This window comes from Ptychodera flava, chromosome 4, assembly GCF_041260155.1.
Source record: "Ptychodera flava strain L36383 chromosome 4, AS_Pfla_20210202, whole genome shotgun sequence".
Classification (NCBI taxonomy): domain Eukaryota; kingdom Metazoa; phylum Hemichordata; class Enteropneusta; family Ptychoderidae; genus Ptychodera; species Ptychodera flava.
In genome coordinates, this window is record NC_091931.1 from 33524742 (window position 1) to 33549779 (window position 25038).

The following is a 25038-nucleotide window of genomic DNA, read 5'->3' on the forward strand; positions in this document are numbered from 1 at the left end:
ATTTCTCTTTTCATTTGCAGCATGGAGAATGAGAACTGTTGTGAAGTACGGGTATCTCCAACATCAGTCAAAGAAGCGGACTTTGTGTGCCCAAACTGCCATACACTTTTTAAAAACAGAGGGACCCAGACACAAATGGACTGGTCTCTAGGCACGTCAGGATAATGAACACAAACCGGAGAACTCATTATTTGGCAATATGTAAATGTGAGACTGAAGGGAAGTTCCAAATCAGAATTCAATAAAAACAGAAATTCAGAAACTAGGATGATAAGTCAGTAAATTTTATTCATATGTCCAATATACCAAACTGATATCTGTATGGAATTACTCTCCACTTGCAAGACAAATCCTCACAGCATTCCACACTTCTTCATTGACAGTAGATGTAAAACAGGATATAAAAGAAAAGAGACCTAGCGGCTGATATAGCTCTGCTGTGTTTATGTAGAGAGTAACTATTTTTGGCACATGTTGATGAAGAAGGTGGAAATCTTTGATAGCTCAATGCAATGGCCAGAAAAAAGTGGCTAAAATAAGCTGCAAAAATACACAATTTCATCATACTTTGAATATATCACATCGGATCATCCCTAAGAACATGTCAACCAAAGCTATCCGATGAGTAGTTTTTTGAGAATGAAATTTTCTGACCAAAAATGGCAACATTGCCCCAAAAATACAAAATTACAGATTTCATCAGAAATTCAATATATATTACTTAGCTCATCTGTAGAAACCTGTATACCAAATTTCAAAGCTATCAGAACAGTACTTTTTGAGAAACACACTTTTTGACCAAAAATGGCAAAAATTGCCCCAAAATTACAAAATTACTGATTTCATCATAATTTCACTAAATATCATTAAGGTGATCTGTAGAAACCTGTATACCAAATTGCAAAGCTATCAGATGAGTAGTTTTGGAAATACACATTTTTTGACCAAAAATGGAAAAAATTAACCCAAAATTACAAAATTGCAGATTTCGTCATTATTTCAATAAATACATCAAATTTCAAATCTATCAGATGAGCAGTTTTGGAAATACACATTTTTTGACCAAAAATGGCAAAAATTGCCCCAAAAATACAAATTACAGATTTCATCAGAAATTCAATATATATTACTAAGTTCATCTATAGAAACCTGTATACCAAATTTCAAAACTATCAGACCAGTACTTTTTGAAAAAAAACATTTTTGACCAAAAATGGCAAAAATTGTCTTAAAAATGCAAATTTGCATATTTCTGCACAATTTGAACAAATCTGAAATAGATCATCCCTAGGGACATATGTACCAAATATCAAAGCTATCTGACTTGCAGTTTTGAAGAAGATTTTTAAAGATTTTTTTACCAAAAATGACAAAAATTGCCTTAAAAATACAAATATGCAAATTTCACCACGATTTGAACAAATCTGACTGTAGTCACCCTAAGTAAACTGCATATTAAATTTAAAAGCAATCGGACTAGCGGTTTCAGAGAAGAAGATTTTTTTACCAAAAACAGCAGAAAATGCCCCAAAAATACAAATATGCAAATATCACCACAATTTGAACAAACTTAAGTGAGGTCACCCCAAGTGAACTGCATATAAAATTTCAAAGCAATTGGACTTGCGGTTTCAGAGGAGAAGGCAATTGTTGACGGACGACGGACGACGACGGAAAATCAACCTATTTGATAAGCTCCGCGTCGCTGACAGCGGAGCTAAAAACTTGAATGTTTGCGCTCTCTCTCTCTCTCACAAACACACACCGCACACACAAAGTTACTGCTGATGAAGCAGCCCCTCTTGGTAATATGGCTGATTTCAAGTGATTGAAGAGTTCTGTCATTAATATGTAAAAATACATTATGTCTGAAAATTATGAGTACACCAAATATAACAAACATGGTTCTTGGAAGTAGTTATGATCAATGTTATGAAGGAACCCATAAGATAACATGTCAAGAGCTCAAATGACAAGCTGCAGCGACCAATCACAGGTGTGAAACAGACAAAAATCCTCTGTTACTCTACTGTTGGCAGTGGCTGATGTAATACACTATGATACGCATTGTAACACATCCGTGGTGCGGTAAGTGCCTATCAGGGTTTATGGTTTGATGTAGAAAGAGAGAATGTACATGATAGTGGATGAAATTCAAATGTTCTATTCAGGCATGAACTCTGAAAGCAAACTATCCTGAATGGTTGAATTGCCCACATGATGCTTATTACCGGTACTGACATGCAGCCATATTGGCTTGTGTTGCAAAACCACATACTCTGAGCCATTTTGTATCACAACAAAACTGAAGTGAAGTTTAATAGCAGACAAGTTCTGTCTACCTGATTTGAAAGATTTGTGGTTCAAATGTGATAAATATGGCTGCTCAAAGGTTATTAAATAGACACATGTTTGGATATACAGATGGACCTATATTTTGGGTCAACTAAGACTGTGTGCATACTTAAAATGACAGACTAAGAAAACATTTTCTGTAGAATGAAAACTTGTACAAAAACACAGGCAATGCTCCAGCAAGAGGTTTTTATGGATGTTTTCAGCGTATTTCATCCAGGAATCATCAATGCTGTCAAAATTTTATTTGCCGAATATTCTGTCAGTTTCATGTAGGTATTTACATTCTGGTAAGCAAGACGATTCTTTACACTCTACACAGAAAGGAAACAAATGATGAAGTTTGAAGCAGTAATGTACACTTCTAATCATCTCCTTTGATGAATAATATCAGACAGTCCATTTTCAACAAGTTGAAGATCCTCCACATCATCCTTGATTACATTTATAAGATGTCGAATACCTTCTTGCTGCTGTTTCAGATGCTGAAATTGAGAGATAAAAAGTGCATGTTAATTTTTAAACATGGACTTTCAGATTTTCTGATCCTGTGCCAAATATAACAAGAGACTTAGGAACAGTGTTTGCAAGGCTTATAAATATTTCAACATAATTTAGGGAAAAGGATAGGTAAAATGAGCTTGTTTTCCATAAAAAATATTAATAAGACATCTGATGTTACAGTGATTGTCCCTTTAATGATTTACATACAGTACTTGCTGGGATGGTGCTCAAAGTGAATCCGACAGTCTACCTGTTTAATTTCCTCTTGAAGTGCCAGATCTATTGAATACCGTGCTTCATTCCTGGCAGCAGACGCCTGACTTTGCATTCTAATCTGTGACATCATCTCATTGAGACGTCCCTTGGAAAAATAAGGAAGGAAAAGTATTACAACGTTTGTGCATACTGTATTTCAGCAATAATGTACCCCCTCCTGGCCCATAATGGATGAAAGCAAACTTTGCACTCCATAATGTACTTGGTTTTTGCCTCGTACATTATGTTATGCAAAGTTTCGTTTCGTACATTATGGGCCAGGAGGGGTAAATTATTGATATCATTTTATAATTTTGGTGATGCCAATATGGTGAATTTACAGATGTAAGAAACATATGGGGCCACAATGCTGGATAAGATACATTATCAGTAATCATCTGGGAAATGTCACAAAATTAACTGCATTGACAAAGCTATAATATAATAACAAATATGGTTAAAGCCACATTTGAAATACATTAATTATGATAAAGATTCATGGATTGTACATTCTTGATGTCTTGGCCACACTGTGAATCTGCTCTATTACGGTCAGTACACTGAGGCTCAGTGTACCCTCCAAGCCAATATGACATGCCAGGATGCAAACAAATTGCTGGTGACGCAAACAAATGTGTTGGTTTACATGTAAAGATATAGGGGTGATGCAAAGAATTTTCCACAAAATCCAAAAATTGACACAAAATTTTCAGAAAGACATGTTTCTTAGAGCGCACACTGCTGAGGCTTGGTCTTTGATTCATGAAGAACATGAAAAATGTTGACATGTAATTACTGATGAATTTTCCAACAATGATAAAATGGAAGCACTATTATTAAATAGAACATATATGTAGGGACCTGTACGTGAAAGGATTAAAACATGATTCACCCACACTCTACAGTACAAGCACCATGAATGATACATCTCTGCTTACCTTGAACTGTGTTGGAGCATTGAGTTCTGCCTGGATGGATTCAAGCTGTACTCTCAACTGTTCCTCTTCAACTTGAATGGCCAGGCCACTCTTCCTGTATACTTCCTGTGCCAGCATGATCTGTGTGAAAACCATTGGTCAACGGATTAGGAACACATTCTAAGATGCAGTGTGAAATCAATACCTAAGACATCAGTGGTCGTACATTTGCATGTATTGTTCCGGGGTGGGGGGAGGGTATACAGTTCATGGATTTGCAAGTATGAAAAGTAGGGCAGTTGCTGCTGTATGTATGAGTGTGATACAGCAGACTATCACAGACCCTTGTTGGCTGCTCCATATGACCCTCGCCAGCTCTGATTTTAAGTTTAGGTGGCCTTGCCTAGTGAGCTGGTGTAGCTATGCCTTGGCGTTGGGACTGGCTTAGCCAGACCATTGTGGGCACATGGGTGTAGGTAAGAGATCAGAAGATACATAGTGAACCAGGAACTGTAAGCGAGTTGGGAAGTTATAAGGGAGCCAGGGTGATCTCTTTATTGTGGTTTCTGAACAAACTTGTGACAAAACCCGATTGGTGTTCTAACAAAGTTAACCTTACCTGTAAGATTTTATGTGATAATTCAGCATGCTTCCTCTTGTACTCAGTAAGCTTGGCTTGGATGGTTGCCTGGTTCCTCTGCAGGGTGGCGATGTCATCTGAAATTATCTGGGAAAACACATTTTCCATTGATGAATTGAAATAAACCTGGCTAGTCTCAATATTATTGAATCTTACAAACTTGACACAAAACACACAGTCCTTATGCTACCTTAGTACACAGCAGTATATTATCTGTATTGTGGACTTGCATTCGTTTTTCATATATCAATCACAGTGTCAAAATTGTTTAAGATCTAAAAGTCCACACATTCACATGGCTTAGTAGATGAAAGATTTACAGCTGTAGGTACAACAATCATGGGAAATTGATGATGCTAGAACTGTGACCTTCAGCCAGTGACAAATACTCAACAACAAAATAATGATAACAGATTACTGTTAAGTCAATATCCTTGATCAAGTCCAAAAGAAGGGCACATAGTACATCACTGTCGGTGTTGACCACCTCATCAGGCAGTATACATGAAGATATCTGAAGAGAGACTTACATTGAGTCTGCCTTGATGTTGCTTGTTTTGGTGTTCCTGGTGTTTGAATCTGCTGTTCAATTCACTGAAGCCAACCATTGGAACTGGTATCATGCTGAAATGAACATACAAGAATCAACTGTACATCCAGTAGATGTATTGCAGGCTAATATCCCACTCTGGCTATGGAAGTCAAACAAAACATTGGAAGACAGATGCTTGTAGAAATGAACCACAAAGATATTTTGCAGTGAAAATGAAAGGAAGTGCAACCATGGCAACAAAGGGTCAAAGGCCATCATGTACCTAGCAATGATTATCTGATAAGATTGCTCAAAGAATTTTTTTACAGTGAGAGCATGTGGAAAAAATATCCATTTTTGAGGTGATGCACCTCAAAAAACCTTCATGTATATATACCGCAGTAGGCAATATATTTTTAAATTCATGAGCATATATTTAACTGGGAAAATGTTTTATAACAAAGTGTGTGGAGCAGGACTCTCACCTTTCAGGATTTGGATTGTCAAGTTTGGCTTGTCTCCATAGCCTTGGATCATAACCTGTTGAAGAAATCAGATGACATCATGAAAGTCTTCTGAATTGATCACTCAATGATGTAAATCACATTCCATAGCATTCTGTATACTTTCCCCAACTGGTCGGCGAACATGTTATTTGTATCCATAAATATTTTTACCACTTGTGCAAGCGTCAAACAAAAAAGAAAACAACATTGTGGCTATAATATCTCCCGGTAAACATGTATTCTGTTTATTCTGCCCTACTCTCATACTCTCATAAGTTTTATTTCAGTTCTGTCAAGTAAGAACTCTTCTTGTCGTGATACCATGGATTGTCGACAGGGTTCACTTGTCTGTATCACACATTGAGAGAGGGGTAACTTCTTCCCCAACACAGCATATGTAAATCTCCCTGAAATAACACTTTGTAACAAATCAAAGTAGATTGGAAGAGACCACTCACCGGAGGGTGGATTGTCTAGATACTGTTTCAGCTGTGCATCTGTTAGCTCTGTCTTGGCAACCGTGTTCTCCACTCCCAGGGATGTGAGTTGAGTTTTGCTTGTGGCCTGATTCAGAAAGTTATTCAAGTCTGTGGCAGTGACTCGTTTGGTTGCTCCTGTCGGCAATCTCTCTTGTACATAGATGAGTACCTCAGTCCTATTTTGATGGAAATAATCAACAAAACTAGCTTGGTAATGGCAAACAGCACAAGGCTTTTACAGAACAGTGTGTATGAAAGGTACCTAAGAAGGTAAAGTAGGTATTGGTACAATATGGCAAGAAATTTTGTATAACATAAGCAAGCCGATCATTCAGATTAAAATTTTTTCCATACTTTTCTAGTCTACTGCTTGTTGGGCTCATTTTGAAGCTCTTGGAGTAAGTAAATATTTCAATCTTAGTTTTTTTGACTGTCAAAAAAAATGTTATTTTTCCCCACAGAGATAACACAGGGACAGCAGCCATTTTGAATTTTAAATATCTGTAAATGTTAAGTAATTTGTTTCTCTAGTTCAAAACTTTGCGAAGTGACCCCTGATTTTTTTTCTTGATTAGGTACAAGAATGACCAATTGACCTTCAATAAATATTAGCATGTTCATACTTGATAGTCGAATAAGTAAATGAACAAATAAGTACATAAATGAGTAAGTACATAAATACTGAAATCATAGCAGGCTCAACTGTTCTAAAATACTGGTCCACGGTCCCTCTGGCCCCTCACCATAATCACACATCAGCATGACTTTTATCACGCATGTCAACCATGCAAACGTTTTCTTCCCAAATAAAATCCACGTACAAAAAGAATTACTGATCACAGACAGCTAGTAATCAACATCAGAAGTCACATTGTATACATGGCTTTACAATGACTGTCAATGATGATCTGGTCTTTTCTTACTTGTCATCAGGCAGTGCCCTCACACCTTCAACACAAACAGACAGAGTGGGTTTGCTGCCCAGTATTCTGAACAGGCTATCCACCAGCTGCTGCTGTTGCTGTTTGATTTCACTTGCTTTCCTTTTGATCACTAGCGCCACCAGGCCGTCTTCATTCTTCGATGTTGGTTTACAGCTGTAACCCACAGTCTAAAATATAGAGAGAACAAGTCACCAGGTTAGATTAGATAAGTATGTAATTTTTAGACAACTACAGGTTTAGTTTCTCCTCATACAGCCAAAGTTCAAAGCCAGTAGAGATACATGTATGTGTACATGAGACATTTAAAAAAGTGAATTTCTGCAAAAAATGATGCACTGGATAATTAGGTCTGCATGTACCTTGAACCTGCAGAATGGATTATCGGGTGTGAAGTTTACTGATGCATTCTGGGTGTAATATCCTTTACCAGTTCCCCAGAAAGCCTGTATTTGATTCCATTTGGCAATGAGTACGTCTCTCTCATCTCCGTAAATCACAGGTAGGTGGAGAGCGCTGGCTGTATTCACCAGTACATTGGCTTGGTTGTTTCCTGAAGCATGAACGGGAAGTAAAAGTGAGTATGTGTGTTTTCGTCTGTGGAATTTAAGCATTCCACAACATATGAAAGAAACTGTGTTTCAGAAATTCTCGAGAATATAGAAAAATACAGAAAACATTTGTGGCAAATTGAAATATGGAAATTGACCTCAGGAACATATAATGGACAGATAGAATGCAAAATTTGGGTTACAACTGAACATAAACATTGGTGATGTTACACAAAGTTAATGTTCTTGATTTTGAATACGTAAAAGAATGTTTGCTGACAAAGGCACTAATTAGGACTGACATGAAATGGTATCTATGGCAACTATCTTATATTCTCATGAGGTATTAGAGACATTGGGTTGTTGAGCTGGCTAGGCTAGGAAAACTAATATTCCACATCCAATGTTCATACTTTGCATACATTATTCAATTCAAGACAGCACAGCGGGAGGCTAGACTGTCGATGGTTTGGTAAATATCGCTGAGCAAAGGTGAGCATACTTGGTTATGTATGGTCTAGAACTACCAATTTTCAGACTTGGAATGGTGATTTTTTCATCCTAATGGCTCAAATGGTCAATGAATATCAATGGATTTGTAAAACAAAGACACAAGACCAGCACAGCAGACTGCAGGATCACTGGATTTTACTTTGACAATGGTCTTCCGACCAGCAGATTCTGAATCAGCAATGTTCACACTTGCTAAGCAAAGATATCTACCTGTTAAAATGTAGAAACTACTCAGTCACCTGCAAGTCCAGTGCCGAAGCCTGTACCGAAACCAGTGCCGCCGACGCCTAAACCAGTGCCGAGGCCAGTAGCAGCGCCTAAACCTGTACCAAGACCAGTGCCAGCTGTACCTAAGCCAGTACCAAGGCCAGTGGTTCCTAGTCCACCAGTACCAGTCAAGCCTCCAGTGCCAAGGCCCCCTAAGCCACCTGTTAAACCACCTCCCAGGCCAGTGCCAAATCCTACACAGGATAAAAATTTTGAATGAATCATTATTGAGATTATTGCAAAATTATCAGATATTAATTGTACAGAAGTAGGGACTGTTTTCTTCATATGATTGCAAACAATTGAGACATTACTGACAAGAATTTCACTTCCAAAAGACATATTGATGTTAACATCTAAGTTAGTGTACATTTGCACACGATGTGAAATGACTGTGGCTTGGCTGAGGTATCTAAAACAGCGTCTCACACACCCATGAGACAGTTATGGGGTTATTTATTGATATTCTTTCACACTCAGCTCAAACCAAAGGTAATTCACAAACGCATCCCCACCCCACCCTCATTTCCTCTTTGCTTCCCTCTCCCTTTTCTTCTCCTTAAAAAAAAAATACCTTCAAGGACATTGTGCTCATATTTGGTTTGAATTGGTCCATCAAGAAATATTTAAACCAGAAAAACAAGAATAACAAAAGTAAATAAGGTCTGAAACTTTAGGTACTGTACGTCATCTTTGGGAACAGGATTTGCAGAGGAATGATTCAACACAGTCCTTCATGGTTTTAGCAGGTCTGCCAATATGTATCAGTTCATAAACAACACAGAAAAAGACTCAAGGTCAGAGGAGTTGCCTGTTTCAGTCACTGGCATACCACCACTCCTGCACATTTGCAGGATTTCCCCTTTTTCTTACCTCATTTGCATATTTTTGACACTGATATGTTCATTTGAACAACATCACATCTCAACCCCTGGGTCTACCTGTACAACAAATACTAAGATGGTAGGTGTGGCGGTTTGGGAGTTTTTGCGCGTGATGGACATACATCCGCACATACATACATACATACAGACAGACACCACCGACTCACCATATGAGCTCTTTTTGGTATTTATATACAAATCAAATATGAGATAAAAAACAACTACCCTTCCTAGAGGACACTGTCAATCCTGACGATACCTACCAGTACTAGATGAAGGGAATGTGAACGTTGAGGTGGTTGGAGCTGTACTTGCAGTGCCACCAAATGGAAATGCTGCTGAAGTAGTGGTAGTTGAAGTGCCTAAACCACCAAACAATGATGGAGCAGTTGTCTTGGTGGCACCAAAACCACCAAAGCCAGTGGTCCCTGTGTGTATGAAAGAAACAACATATTTATTTTAACATTTGGGCTGTTTTAAGCTTTGGACTTTACAACTAATAGCTTGGTTGGTATAAAGCATATAAACAGATGTATACAATGTTGATGCATTAAAATACTGGTAATCACAAAAAAAAAAAAAAAAAAAAAAAAAATTCCATTGCTTCCACATTTAGAAAAAAAAAGAGTGAGACAATAGAAAAAGAAATGTTGCCATAGTGGCAGGGGAAAAATTGCTGCCATACCTATTTCCTCTACAGCACCCCCTGAAATCAAATGGACCTCCACTAAAGACCCTTTAGAGAAAAACTTTACGAATAGTAGACTGCAAGTTCAACAGTAGCCAAAAGGAGATTTAAGTTCGGTCATGGAGGTTGTGGTACCTCCATGGTTCGGTCACGGACAAGGAGAACCTTGTCTGTAGTTCAGTACACCGTGGGGTACACCCCTTTCAACATATGTACCGTGTACAAGGAAACTGGAGAGGGATGCTAATACAATGGCATCTTTGGGACAAAGGCTTGTTTACTCGCATCCTTCCTTATGGAGCCGTCATTATTTACGGCCTGAGGGGTGGGAGGAATCTGAGGGGGGAATCACTCAAAAAAGCTACAAGGGTGTGCTCAAAATGTGGAGAGAAAGAAGGGGGAATTACTCAATTTTTGGTGCAAAATAAATTGAAACACCTCTAAGATGGGGTGGAGTTATTTTAAATTTCAGTTTCGATTGAAACACCTCTCAGATGGGGGACTTAATCGAAATTTCAGAGTTTCCGATGGACGACCCCCAGGCCGTAAATAATGACGGCTCCCTTTAAGGGATAGCACATACATGTTGAAGTAGCTATAACCATGGAAATACTGACACACAAGCCAAGACTGTACACTTCGCTTTCGGCCTTCGCCATGAAAAGAGTCTCCAAAAATCTCCTTGGGCAAAAATATACTTCGTCTAAGGATTAGGCTACTGACACACAGACATTCGACACAATGCAAGCAAACCGTCACTGATGCAACCAGTAATAATATTATCACTGTAATCAGTTACGGTTTGCTTGCATGGAGTCGAATGCCTGTGATTGTAAACCGATACTGTGACAGGGCTGTTCTGAATAGTACAGTAGTATGAAGATAAGTGCGCAAACTTTACCTGTAGTTGTAGTTGTTGCCCCAAAGCCAAATGCTGGAGTTGCAGAAGCTGTTCCGGTCGCTGGTGTCCCGAATGACGCAGTTCCAAATGAAAATGACATCTCTAATCACAAAACCGCGCGATTTTAAAACATATAGCGTGTCGATCAGGACATCTCATCCCCACCACATTGAAAACGTATTCAGAATCTGACTACTTGATAGACTATTTGATAAAAAACCGGTCGAGATAAATCAACTCAAAGGTTGATATCTATTGCTGCCACAATCTATTTACCTGGCTAATTGAGTAAGAAATTATAAATTTGATGTCTTCACAAAGAAATTAGACATATGTGTTTAAACTATACCGAGGAGACGAGTTAAGAAGCGATGTATTTCTGGATCTGAGCCACAGTCTGCTTCTGACGCTAAGTCTAACAAATGGTTGGGTCATTGGGTCATTTGCCACACCGTCTTCGATAGGTCGCCTGGTGCTGTGTGTTGTTGCGAGTACGAGTTCGCCTGCCTGCGTTCGGTTCCCAGACACTTCGCACCAAAACCACTTCGCACCATACCATCTCGTCCCATACCATTTCGCACCAAAACCACTTCGCACCAAAACAACCTCGTACCAAAACCACTTCGCCCCAAAAGTCATGTCCCCAAACCACTTTGCCCAAAACTTATCGCTAACTGGTAAAGCTGAAAATAACCACCTTCTGTCATCCTGGGACTGAAATCTTGAAAGTGTACGCATTTCGCGAAATTGACATCGTGCAATTCCGCGCAAGGCACCTGGAGTTGTAGCATTTGCGTGTTTCTAAGTTTCTTATTCTATCGCTTATGGTTTCATGCAACCTTGATGCATGGACCTCCATGCTTGATGCAACAATAAATGGTTTGTGGTAGCCAAAATGTCCTAACACATTAATGCTTCCAAGTTGTAGGTAAAAACAACCTTATTATACGTCGTAACATCGTTGTTTCAGGACGAGTTGACGGTACTATACTTTGGTCGAAGTGGTTTTAGTGCGATGTGGTACTTGGGGCGAAGTGGGGGTGGGCGAAGTAGTACTTGGGACCACAGGCGTGCTGTTTTCTGGGTAGTTTCTATAAGTGTAGTTTATTCTACGTTTCGACGTTCTCACAGGCGTGCTGTTTTCTGGGTAGTTTCTATAAGTGTAGTTTATTCTACGTTTCGACGTTCTCTTCCGTAGCCTAATCACCAAGGTAAGAAACAGAATTATCCGGCCTGCCAAGAAAACTGCACGTTCTAGTCGAAAAATAAGCACAAATCCTTCATTGAGTTACCTAGTTAGATGCGGAAGGATCTCGGCTGTCCAAAAAACACACTCATGTCACGATAAAATGACAACTTCAGGAGAAATCTGCCGTGTTTTGACAAACTAGGCATTTCTGGCGTCCAACGTTGTAATAACGCAACTCATTATCATAATTGTACGCCGTCCGCATCGCTGATTGGTCCGTGAGCAACGCCATCAACGGCATCAGACTGAGATGCACCACTTTCTATGTGCAGACACCGTCCATTATGTTAATGAGTTGCGTTATTACAACGGTGGCTATCAGAAACGCCGATGTTGTCAAAACGCGGCAGATTTCTTCGAAAGTTTTCATTTTATCGTGACATGAGTGTGTTTTTTGGACAGCCGAGATCCTTCCGCATCTAACTAGGTAACTCAATGAAGGATTTGTGTTTATTTTTCGACTAGAACGTGCAGTTTTCTTGGCAGGCCGGATAATTCTGTTTCTTACCTTGGTGATTAGGCTACGGAAGAGAACGTCGAAACGTAGAATAAACTACACTTATAGAAACTACCCAGAAAACAGCACGCCTGTGCTTGGGACGAGGTGGTTTTGGTACGAAATGGTTTTGGGACGAAGTTGTGTGGGGCGAACTGGTTTTGGTGCGAAGTGTCTGGACCCCCCTGCGTTCGACACACTTGAACTCATAGTGAGTTGATTCGGCAAGACTGAAGATGTGTTGACACAAACTTAGCGTCAAAGAAATTTTGTTTTGAATTATTAGTAACGTACGGTTACACGCGTGGTGCGGTTAGGCCCTAGACACACAGGCCTTTATTGCATCAGTGACCACAGTCACTCGTGAGCTATTCAGCTCTGGGACTATTCGCCCCATAGACGTGTGTACATAAAGGTTTTTTTCTCGCTTTGGGACGAATAGTCCCAGAGCTGAGTATAGCTCACGAGTGACTGTGCATTGACGGCTAGCGGTTCGCCTGCATTGAGTCAAATGCCTGTGGCCCTAGAGTTAGGGTTTTTTGCTGCGGGTCCGTAGCCTAGCCAGTGACGATGATAGTTAGGGACAATTCAGAATTTACTTCCAGGGGGAGGGTGGAGGATTTTCTATTTTCTGGGTGATTTTTTTCCATGGCCCCCCCCTAGTAAATTATAGAAAAATCTATGGCCCCCCCCCTCATCTTTCATGTTTTTTTTCCATGGCCCCCCCTAATATATACATGCATGCTTATACATTATAGACATATCCAATCTAACAAGTTGCAGGAACTGCAGTGGACATATAATCGATGATATAACAAATCATTTCAGGGTTATGTGACTATAAAAAGAATGATTTGCAGGGACTGCAAGTGGCACACTTTTGGAAAGGGTAGCAATAAACATATCTGGTTGTAAATTTCTGAAGAAAAGTTAATTACTAAATATGAATACTTTTTTCATTATGTCTCACTGATAAATATGATGCACACAAAGACAAGCAAAGATGTCAGTTAGAGATAGTGAACAGAAAATCAGAGGAGCAGATAATTGGCAGAGTGATATATATCTTGAAGTTTAATGGTACATCATTTGCAGATATCCAGATATTTCTGGAAAGTGAGATGTACATGTACATGCACACGTTCAGCATACATTTTCATTTGATGATGCTGAATATTTGCAGACTCACGGTGAAAGTTTTAAACATTAGGAATTAAAATTGGTGAAAGCCAACTTATTTTATATTTTCTCTTTTTTTCTAATTTGGTTGTCATAAGACCAAGTAGCTGCCACTGAAAGCAACAATTGCTGAGGAATATTTTAGAACATTTCTTGAACAAAAACACTTATCCAAAACATGAATTCACATGTTATTCTGCTCATTCCATTCACAATCCAATGTTCATATTAAAATGCAGATTACCCTGTGTAAGTCAAAGTTCACATTTTGTCAGCAGTATTTTTCAAAATTGACAGAGCATTCATATTTCAAATTTTTTTAACAATCTTTAATTTAAAATAGTCATGATGCACATGTTTTCAGATGACACGAAACAATACATGTTAATTTGTTTTTTTGCCTTTTCTGCCAGCCGCCACTGTGAAATCTTTGATTATACATATCAGAATGAATGGGACACAAAAGTATTAGCATCAATACACAATGTGTAAGCCTATCCACATTTCTCCTAGCCTCATACACACTGAGATCACTTCTTGGACTACAGCAAATTTCTTGTGTACACAATATTTCAACAATCCGACACCATAGCATTGATGCAGTGCCACATGATCTTCTGGATGCCCATACAGGATAATTGGAAAATCAACCTTTTGTAAATTTATCACCATATTTTTTTGACAGTAATACATAATATTTTTATTTTAAACATTAAAAAACTATTCGCGAAAAGCAACTTGAAGATGAGACGGCCATAAATTTATTTTCAAAAAAGTTTACAGTAGATGTAAGCACTGTAAAAAGTTATGTAGAACATTTAAAAAATTTAGAAAGAAATTGATGAGAATGAAACATAGAAAAAAGGAGCAGAAAAGAAGAGAGGATAAAAAATACGAGGACTATGACTGGTTAAAGTTGCTCTTGAGTGGGAACCTTCAAAATTTAAACGTAAAAGAATTAAAAAAATACCTTGATAAACATAAATTACCAAAACAAAACAAAATTGAAAGCTGAAAAGTTCAAATTATAACCGCACATATACATGCACAACCTTCATTCAATTTAAGAAAGCTGTCAGGGAAAGATATTGTAACAACTTATGTCACAGATGAGTCAGAGTCAGATAGCAGTGACTCTGAATTGGAAACCTCTGTCAATGGAGTCATTGAGAGTGATGATGATGGTGTTGGTTCTGAATATGATAGTGACACAGACACTGAACTGACGAAATCCCAGAGAACCAACGTGACCATGTTACTTTAAGAAGTGGCAGAGTAGCAAGTCGTTTTGTTTTGAATTAAGGTGGAGCTGTATGTTGCCAACACAGTTTTTTTCAAAGCAATATTTCTCATCAAAGATGACAAGGAAACCCCCTCATACCATATATTTTCAAAAAGCAGAGACTCTAAAGTTAAGTATGGTAGCAGTAGTTTACTCAAAGGATGAAGTGGGTGTATATTTGGGGTAAAAAACCTCAATTTTGGTATTAATGATAAAAATTAATTTAAATCAAAAACTAGACAGTATTTTCTGAAATGTAATATTTCACTTGAAAGGAGAGTATATGTAGAAAAAAACAACTATTTTATTTGGCATTATCCATCCTCATTTTAAAATTGTAGGGGTTAAAGACTGACACACTAATAATTGATTAAAATCATGATCAGCAAAATTAAAATGCCTCTTATTAAAAATGTAAGAGCTTTATTGCCAAACAAAACCAATTGATAGTCGTTGTGTTATATAGCATGTAAAAAACATAATGTGAAATTTCAGAAAATTTGACCCAGCCGGAGTGGAGTTAAATTCTTTGGAAATTTTGAAATTGGGAGGCAAAAGAAGCCAAGAAATCGGGTGATTTGCATACATTTGCATAAATTAACACTTCTTTATCATACAACTTTCAACTGCTTTACAAGCTACAAGGTAAACCCAACCTTAAAAAGACATTTGCTGTAATTTTTAGCATTTGTTCAATGTTCATCTCTGTGTATAAGCATTTGTTTGTTATTCTATCACTACATAGAACACCCAATGCTGTATTTAGCAACATACCAGTGTGAACATAAATGACCATTGTTATTGTTGATAAATGAATTCTAGTCTGGACTTGATCCGAGATCTCTTTTCAACAAAAACAACCCTGACTGTTCACTGTATGGTTTGTGTTGACATGCTAAATACTGGACATTTCATGACGCTTCAGGGAGGAGAACAAGATACTGCAGTAGATGCATAAAACAAAACCACTGTGAATATTACCGAATTTGGCAGCTAAAGGAGTTTAACTAAACATGTTGAGTTTATCTGTCACCCAGGTAGCGCCTATGGTTCTCTTTTGTAGAGATCAGAAATTCTGGGCAAATATTGATGTTTTTTTTCCTTGGCCCCCCCTAAAAGATTGTGGTATTTTTGTCTGGCCCCCCTAAATTTTCGTGGGAAAAATGGGTGGCCCCCCCCTGAAAATCCTCCACCCCCCCCTGGAAGTAAATTCTGAATCGTCCCTTAGATTTATTCAAATTGTAACAAAATCAGCAATATTATATTAAGGTTTGTTGTTTGTTTTTTTTTTGGGGGGGGGTCAAAATATCATCATCATTTGATTGCTTTGCAATTTGGTATGCAGGTCCTCAGGGTTGATCTGAGTCAGAGTTGTTTAAATTGTGATGAAATCTGCAATAGTGTTTTCTTTCAGCAATTTTGCCATATTTTGGTCAAGAAACTTTCAATGATTTCTTTGAGAATCAGCTTGTGCAATTGTTTTGAAATTGGTACGCAGGTCCACTAGATCGACTTTGGTCAAATGTGCTCTATTCTGGGCTAAATCTGCATTTATACTGTACTTTCAGTCTTTTTTTTGCTGTTTTTAGGGGTCCGTGTTCAGTACAATAAAGATGACCTGGAATGGTTGTTATGTCAAGTAGAGAATCTGATGCCATTGCATACAAGTAACAAGTAAGACGATAGTTGTCTTCATACAGCATAACAACGATTTTGCAGTACATCAGTGAAAAAAAAAATTGTATCTTTGTTTTTAACCTTGCTCACTTAACTTTTAAGAGTGTTCTTGAGATATAAATGCATGTTTATTTTGTCTCTATGATTGTGTATTTGAAACTAAATGAGTCTCATAATGGACAGAACTTCCTAAAAATTTCATTTTTTAATAGTTAGGAATGTAAACACTGAGACAATGTTTCTGACACTTTAAATTTATTGACACCCCCTATACAGCTAAACCTATTGAAATCTACCTTATAGGGTTTACCCAAGAACCATTGCGTCAGCGACATATCTGAAGTTCCTTATAGTTCTTTGCCAGCTTGTCCACCATCTTTTATGTATACATGCGCAGTTTTGTGGAAGTTATAATGGTTGATTTTGAGCAGACTGCTGGTGTAGAGTTGGTAAGTAATACGATGTAATCATTTGTAAGTTGTACGTGTTTGCTTTATCTTTATTTTTGGTCATGTTTGTCATGCATAGACCTTAATTAGCCTGATACCACACGAATGCGACGCGACTGTTAAAGTGATTGATGAATGGCAAGTTGAACAAAACAGCGTTAGGGCCACAGTTCATAAAAGCAGTTAGCTTCTTTCATGTTTGAATTTTGTTGGCCAGAGATTTTTATGGTTGCATATTGTGTTAAAAGTAAGTTGTTAGATAATACAGCTTTCTCTATGGATGACAAAAATAAGCAGATGGCTAATTTGCATATATTTTACATTAAACCATAGACCCTCGAGGGTCTATGATTAAACCTACCGACTCTTTTCTTTGCTCTGAACCATTTTGACAGTCAACAACACAGCACACTATCACAGAATGGAAAAACGTTCCTGTTCTGAGCTAACTTGTGTTTATGATACATGAAATAGCTACAGATAGATTCACCCAGGTCAGTGCCATATGAACAATCCATGTTTAATACCATGGTTGTGCACTTTTTAAAAGCTTGAATCTCAAGCGTTGTACTATACATGTTTTCCATGACTCTCAGCTGAAAGTTTTCACAATAGCAAGAAAGTATCTGATTTGCTGCAACCTAGTCACACGAATCTCAATACATCAGTCCGGGTTATGTCCATATAGAGGATAGTAGGGAAGAGCCAATGGCGTACCGTATATGTAATGAAATTAAGGCAAGAACCAATCACGTACTGTATATGTAATAAGGGTCAAAGGTTACGTTGGTTCACTTTGTTCAGATAGCGATGTGACCGGACAGATCCACCGATCGAGTGAGACTGTTGGCTACCCGGAAGTATCTTAGCTCCAGTCGATTGGCGACGTTCTACCGTGTTAAAAATTGTAAGATTTCTTCAGGAATAGTTTTCTAAGTTTCTTTACCCTTGACCATATTCGACAAAGAGTTATTGGACGTTTTTCGTTCTCTTTTCCAGCTTTTGGTTAACTTCTCGGCGATTGTTCCGGCGCGCGTTTTTCTGAGCAAAGGGTCAATCGTACCGGGAAATGCATGGTGATCGAAAAAATCGTGCTCCATCGTGCTCCGATGACCGACTAAAACAGTTGACCCATCTTTGCAAAGCTTGAAACATTCTCCATACTGCAGATTACAAGGTTAAATTGAAATTTGACCAAAAATAGGCGATATTTGGCGACAAATAACTTACTGTAGATTTACAAGGGTCAAATACTGATTTCTAGGAGTCGTACCCGCCAGGAAATTCATCCAAATAAGTAATTTTCAATGTACTAATCACTTGTATCGGTCACCATCTCGACCGTACTAAACATTGTGAGTAACGTCTACATCTAAAAACTACCAAGTGCTAAAAGTAAAGGGCGAAATCAAGCCGAAAAGTTCCAAAATCGTTGCAATGTACGAGCCCAGGTTTGCATGGTTAATTATTCGTGACGTTGGTGGCGGCAGGTTCGCTGATTGGTCAATCGTAATATCCTCTCTATGGACATAACCCGGACTGTACATGCCATGGCATCATTTTCAGTGTTGACAGCAAGGATAATCTGCCAGGCCAGAATGGCAACGACTAACATGCTTGGTAGGACAATTTTGATCCCTTTTTGGATGGTGTGAACAGGGTCATTCCACAGTAAAGTGCAACCACTTTGTGACAATAAGGTCAAAAATTAAATTCATTAATCTGAATCTAAAAGTTGAGTGGGTGGACAGTACTACAGGTGTGTCATCTAAAAATATTTTTTTTAAGATAAATAATTTCTTTGTTTAAGGAAGAGAGCAAATTGTCGCGGCAACAGTAACGCGTGTAACATGGACAGACATGACATTGTATTGTATTTGATCACATGTATGCCATTATGATCCCTGTGCCAAGTTTGAAAGAAACACAGTAGTCTACAAGAACTAGAAACACACTTCAGAAGATATTTCAATCTGAAATATTATCAGAAGAGGAGGATATCTGATGCAGTGTTATGGCAACTATCAACGTACGTAACATGGACAGACACTGGATTGGCTTTATACACAAATTGTGTGTTTTCCAATCTGAATGAATGTACTTGATTGATTTGTATCTGTATATGTCATGACAAAGTGAAATACCTCAGAATTATGAAGTGAATTGTCATAAATTGGCTCTGTGGATAATCATATAGACAACAGAGGGAAGACCCCTGTATTGTCTATGGGATAACGTATGTAACATTGGACAGACATCATCAGTTCTGTCCAATATTTTCATAAACGATATGGGCATCTGAGGTGCATCAATAGTTGTAAAGAAAGCTTTCAGTAACTTTCTGATACAGATAGAATTGTCACACTAAAAACAAATTAACATTATTCTATCCAGTATTTAATTAAACTACAATTACTTCCACGCGCGTAACACCGGTAACGCGTGTAACAAGGAGGACAGACATCCTGCCATTCAGGTGCTCTCAGTAATGGTGGCCATTGGTTTATATTCAATTGCGCCATAATACATGAAACTTAGGGCACCCTCAAATGACAACATTTCAGCAATGTATACCAAAAGAATTTTTTTTAAATCTTGATTTTGGAAATGAGGTAACGCGCGTAACATGTGGACAGACGCCTTCCAGAAATATTTTTAACTGCAAGAGAACCCAAGCTTCAATAAAGACAGAATAAAGAATGATACATAGTGGAAGATTTCATTGTTAGTCTGAGTCAAATGTATGAGTGGTTTATTGCAGCTTACAGCCTTCACTATATTTATTGTTGTCATATTATCAATTCGCATAGAGTTGGACAGACATAGTTACGTACGTTGCCAATATTTTTTGGCATAATATTTGGCCCTTTCCCTAGTGTTTTTTTTTCCAAGAATAAATTTAGTTCGTAATTGCTTATAATACATTACTACTTTGCATTTGAAATCAATTCAAATAGTATCAATATTGTAAATATCCCTTCCTAATGTAACAGGGGTACAAAATGTCACAAAATGGTGAGCAAATAGAGGCCATATTTACAAAGATAAAAATCTATAATTTTTGTTGAGCTGGACATACAGCTTTAATATTATTTTTTATATATGCTCATATGTAGTACTTACTAAAAATAATATCATTCTGTGTGAATGCTGTTATCATTGAAAAAGCTAGAGCTCCAAAATTGGGAATGTCAAATGTTGCGCTTTACTGTGGAAAGACTCAACAGTGAACTGGCATGTGCATTGGCTGCATGTAAAAGCAACTTAACTTTCCAAGATCAAATGGTCCATATCTTGTGAAAACAACAACATAGCAGTGAAAATTGTAATAGTCATCTGTAAAAAACTCTTCACAAATGAAAGGATAATCGCTGAAACATCTGAATTGCATGTTTAGAAGATGACAACCTACAGTGTGAATGTAAATGAACAAGTGGCTGACATGACTGTGGAGTTCGACTATTCTATTTAGGTAAAGGGGGCTGGAGGGACAGAATCATAAAAGTATTGGAAAATATGATATTTTCCTTTGAATGATGCTGTCACAGGAACTTTAATGCCCCATTATTTGAACATCTTTCAATAGTTTCTTTGATCTGAGAAGTAATTTTACCAACTGTAAAGACACAATATACTCTAAAATCAGTGGGGGGGGGGAGAGGTTATACTTGGATGAGTACGGTAGTACTTTGGCAACACACTCCCCAGAAGTAAAACAATTTACCGCAGTGCAACAGAACATTGTAGAACAAAGTGAATGAATGTTACAAATATCAAGTTGCTAGTGTTGCGATTATTTTGACTGTCTGAGTTGCCAGTGAGTGAATCATTTCGCCATTTTGCTGTGTGGTGAACGGTAACATGAACACTTATTTGCGTATTTACAAACAGCTTTAAATGTCCTGTGTTTACATCAAACATAAGTATGAATTATCATAACAAGAAGTATCAACCATATGTAAGCAGAAACAAATTAATATAAACACCTATATTTTGGTTATTTTTTATTCTAAACCATGTTTTAAAGATTCATTATTGCACAGTGGTCATTTATGTAATACGTTGATGTTAATAGGTACGAAATATTTTGTAGCTAAACTGCATTTCTTTGTAGGCACAAACTATTTTGTTAACTAACTGAAAACTGTCATATGCAAATTGTATGACTTCTTCAGGAGTTATGAACTTTGTTATTTATCTCTAGTTCATTGAATGGGATACAAGATATTTTCATATTTTAATGTACATTACTGTTTTTTATATCTTCAGATGTGTCCCTTATCCCTCTCACACCCAGATTCAAGAGGGCTATATTAGACTTCAGTGATCATTGTATAAAAACAACCCTTGTGATGACATTGGACGTGACTAATTGAGAATACAACTATATCCAAAGGCAAGACATTTATGCTGAGAATATGGGAAAAACATTGCAAGATTAAGATCTGAGGAATTACATCAGAGTGGATGCAAAGAATGTTCTGGAACTTTAACAATAACAAGTCAAGGCAGTATTGAAAATCACATCAGAATTCACACAGGTGAAAGATCCTCTGGATGCATAGATTGTGGCAAAACTTTTGTAAAGCACAGCAATTTGGAGAGCCACATGGATTAAAAAACTTTTGGATGCAAAGAGTTAATTGTGAAACATTCAGATGTCAGAGCACAGTGGATACACAATGCATACTGGTGAAACGCCATATGAATGCAAAGAATGTGGTAAAAAACATTTGTACAGCAAAAGGGATGTGAGTTTCCACTTTCTAGTCAACAAAGGGGAAAATTTTGAATGCAAAGAATGCGGAGGAAAGTTCAGAGATCAATTCACACTGAATAAACACAAAAGAATTCATACTGGTGAAAGGCCATTTGAATGCAAAGAATGTGGTAAAACATTTCTGCAGAACGACACTTTGAATCGCCACTTTCTTACCCACACAGGTGAAAAATCATTTCACTGCAAACAGTGTGGGAAAATGTTTAGGCAAAAATCATCATTAGATAGGCACAAAAGAATCCATACGGATAAAAGACCGTTTGAATGCAAACAATGTGGTAAAACATTTAGACAGAAAAGCTATTTGAGCTTGCACTCTAATATTCACACAGGTGAAAAATCATTTCCCTGCAAACAATGTGGTAAAATGTTCAAACAAAAATCATCACTACATATGCACACAAGAATCCACAGATGTGAAAGACCATTTGAATGCAAAGAATGTGGTAAAACATTTATACAGAAAATCGATTTGAATGTGCACTTTCTTAGCCACACAGGTGAAAAACCATTTCACTGCAAACAATGTGGTAAAATGTTCAAACGAAAATCAGAACTAGATACACACAAAAGATTCCACACAGGTGAAAAGCCCTTTCAATGCAAAGAATGTGGTAAAAAATTTCGACATCACCAAACTCTGAATGCGCACAAAAGACATCATACTGATGAAAGGCCATATGAATGCAAAGAATGTGATAAAACATATGTACTGAAAAGGGATTTGAAAAGACACTTTCAAATCCACACAGGTGAAAAACCATTTGAATGCAAAGAATGTGGTAAAACATTTATACAGAAAATCGATTTGAATGTGCACTTTCTTAGCCACACAGGTGAAAAACCATTTCACTGCAAACAATGTGGTAAAATGTTCAAACGAAAATCAGAACTAGATACACACAAAAGATTCCACACAGGTGAAAAGCCCTTTCAATGCAAAGAATGTGGTAAAAAATTTCGACATCACCAAACTCTGAATGCGCACAAAAGACATCATACTGATGAAAGGCCATATGAATGCAAAGAATGTGATAAAACATATGTACTGAAAAGGGATTTGAAAAGACACTTTCAAATCCACACAGGTGAAAAACCATTTGAATGCAAAGAATGTGGCGAAAAGTTTAGAGATCAAAGCACACTCAATAGACACAAAATAGTCCATACTGGTGAAAGGCCATATGAATGCAAAGAATGTGGTAAAACATTTGCATGGAAAAGCAATTTGAACAGACACTCTCTTATCCACAAAAGTGAAAAATTATTTGAATGCAAAGAATGTGGTAAAACGTTTGCATGGAAAAGCAATTTGAACAGGCACTCTCTTATCCACAAAAGTGAAAAATTATTTGAATGCAAAGAATGTGGTAAAAGCTTCAAATATCAAAGTGTATTGAATACACACAAAATAGTTCATACCAGAGAAAAGCCATTTGAATGCAAAGAATGTGGTAAAACATTTGTACGCAAAAGCTATTTGAATGGCCATATTCCACACCACACAGGTGAAAAATCATTTCACTGCAAACAGTGTGCGAAAATGTTTAGGCAAAAATCATCAGCAGATAGGCACAAAAGAATCAATACAGATGAAAGACCGTTTGAATGCAAACAATGTGGTAAAACATTTGAACAGAAAAGCCATTTGAGCTTGCACTCTAATATCCTTACAGGTGAAAAATCATTTCCCTGCAAACAATGTGGTAAAATGTTCAAACAAAAATCATCACTACATATGCACACAAGAATCCACAGATGTGAAAGACCATTTGAATGCAAAGAATGTGGTAAAACATTTATACAGAAAATCGATTTGAATGTGCACTTTCTTAGCCACACAGGTGAAAAACCATTTCACTGCAAACAATGTGGTAAAATGTTCAAACGAAAATCAGAACTAGATATACACAAAAGATTCCACACAGGTGAAAAGCCCTTTCAATGCAAAGAATGTGGTAAAAAATTTCGACATCACCAAACACTGAATGTGCACAAAAGACATCATACTGGTGAAAGGCCATATGAATGCAAAGAATGTGATAAAACATATGTACTGAAAAGGGATTTGAAAAGACACTTTCAAATCCACACAGGTGAAAAACCATTTGAATGCAAAGAATGTGGCGAAAAGTTTAGAGATCAAAGCACACTCAATAGACACAAAATAGTCCATACTGGTGAAAGGCCATATGAATGCAAAGAATGTGGTAAAACGTTTGCATGGAAAAGCAATTTGAACAGGCACTCTCTTATCCACAAAAGTGAAAAATTATTTGAATGCAAAGAATGTGGTAAAAGCTTCAAATATCAAAGTGTATTGAATACACACAAAATAGTTCATACCAGAGAAAAGCCATTTGAATGCAAACGATGTGGTAAAACATTTGACAGAAAAGCCATTTGAGCTTGCACTCTAATATTCACACAGGTGAAAAATCATTTCCCTGCAAACAATGTGGTAAAATGTTCAAACAAAAATCATCACTACATATGCACACAAGAATCCACAGATGTGAAAGACCATTTGAATGCAAAGAATGTGGTAAAACATTTTTACAGAAAATCGATTTGAATGTGCACTTTCTTAGCCACACAGGTGAAAAACCATTTCACTGCAAAGAATGTGGTAAAATGTTCAAACGAAAATCAGAACTAGATATACACAAAAGATTCCACACAGGTGAAAAGCCCTTTCAATGCAAAGAATGTGGTAAAAAATTTCGACATCACCAAACTCTGAATGTGCACAAAAGACATCATACTGGTGAAAGGCCATATGAATGCAAAGAATGTGATAAAACATATGTACTGAAAAGGGATTTGAAAAGACACTTTCAAATCCACACAGGTGAAAAACCATTTGAATGCAAAGAATGTGGCGAAAAGTTTAGAGATCAAAGCACACTCAATACACACATAATAGTCCATACTGGTGAAAGGCCATATGAATGCAAAGAATGTGGTAAAACGTTTGCATGGAAAAGCAATTT

The 25038-nt window shown here is 37.4% G+C and overlaps 2 protein-coding genes across 4 annotated transcripts; one reads left to right on the forward strand and one right to left on the reverse strand.

Moving 5' to 3' along the window:
• Positions 1-263: 263 nt before the first annotated feature.
• On the reverse strand, positions 264-13011 carry LOC139130362 (nuclear pore complex protein Nup54-like). Of its 2 annotated transcripts, XR_011551835.1 has the most exons (14): positions 12860-13011; positions 10934-11436; positions 9608-9772; positions 8433-8654; positions 7492-7682; positions 7112-7299; positions 6168-6364; positions 5689-5743; positions 5202-5295; positions 4651-4758; positions 4053-4172; positions 3110-3220; positions 1726-2840; positions 264-416 (listed from the first exon to the last, which is right to left on the reverse strand). XR_011551835.1 is itself a non-coding variant. In XM_070696154.1 (12 exons), exons 1-12 carry the CDS (start codon positions 11031-11033, stop codon positions 2724-2726), a joined length of 1668 nt encoding a protein of 555 aa, XP_070552255.1. In that variant the 5' UTR covers positions 11034-11423; the 3' UTR covers positions 264-2723. The 2 variants fall into 2 exon arrangements, 1 of the variants encoding a protein (XP_070552255.1); XM_070696154.1 differs by lacking the exon at positions 12860-13011 and having other exon boundaries at positions 264-2840; positions 10934-11423.
• Positions 12863-24599, forward strand: LOC139130356 (zinc finger protein 850-like). 2 transcript variants are annotated; one of them, XM_070696141.1, is made up of 4 exons: positions 12863-12889; positions 16729-16813; positions 17120-17265; positions 21535-24599. In XM_070696141.1, exon 4 carries the CDS (start codon positions 21924-21926, stop codon positions 24450-24452), a length of 2529 nt encoding a protein of 842 aa, XP_070552242.1. In that variant the 5' UTR covers positions 12863-12889; positions 16729-16813; positions 17120-17265; positions 21535-21923; the 3' UTR covers positions 24453-24599. The 2 variants fall into 2 exon arrangements, with proteins under 2 accessions (XP_070552242.1, XP_070552241.1); XM_070696140.1 differs by lacking the exon at positions 12863-12889 and adding an exon at positions 16364-16408.
• Positions 24600-25038: the final 439 nt, after the last annotated feature.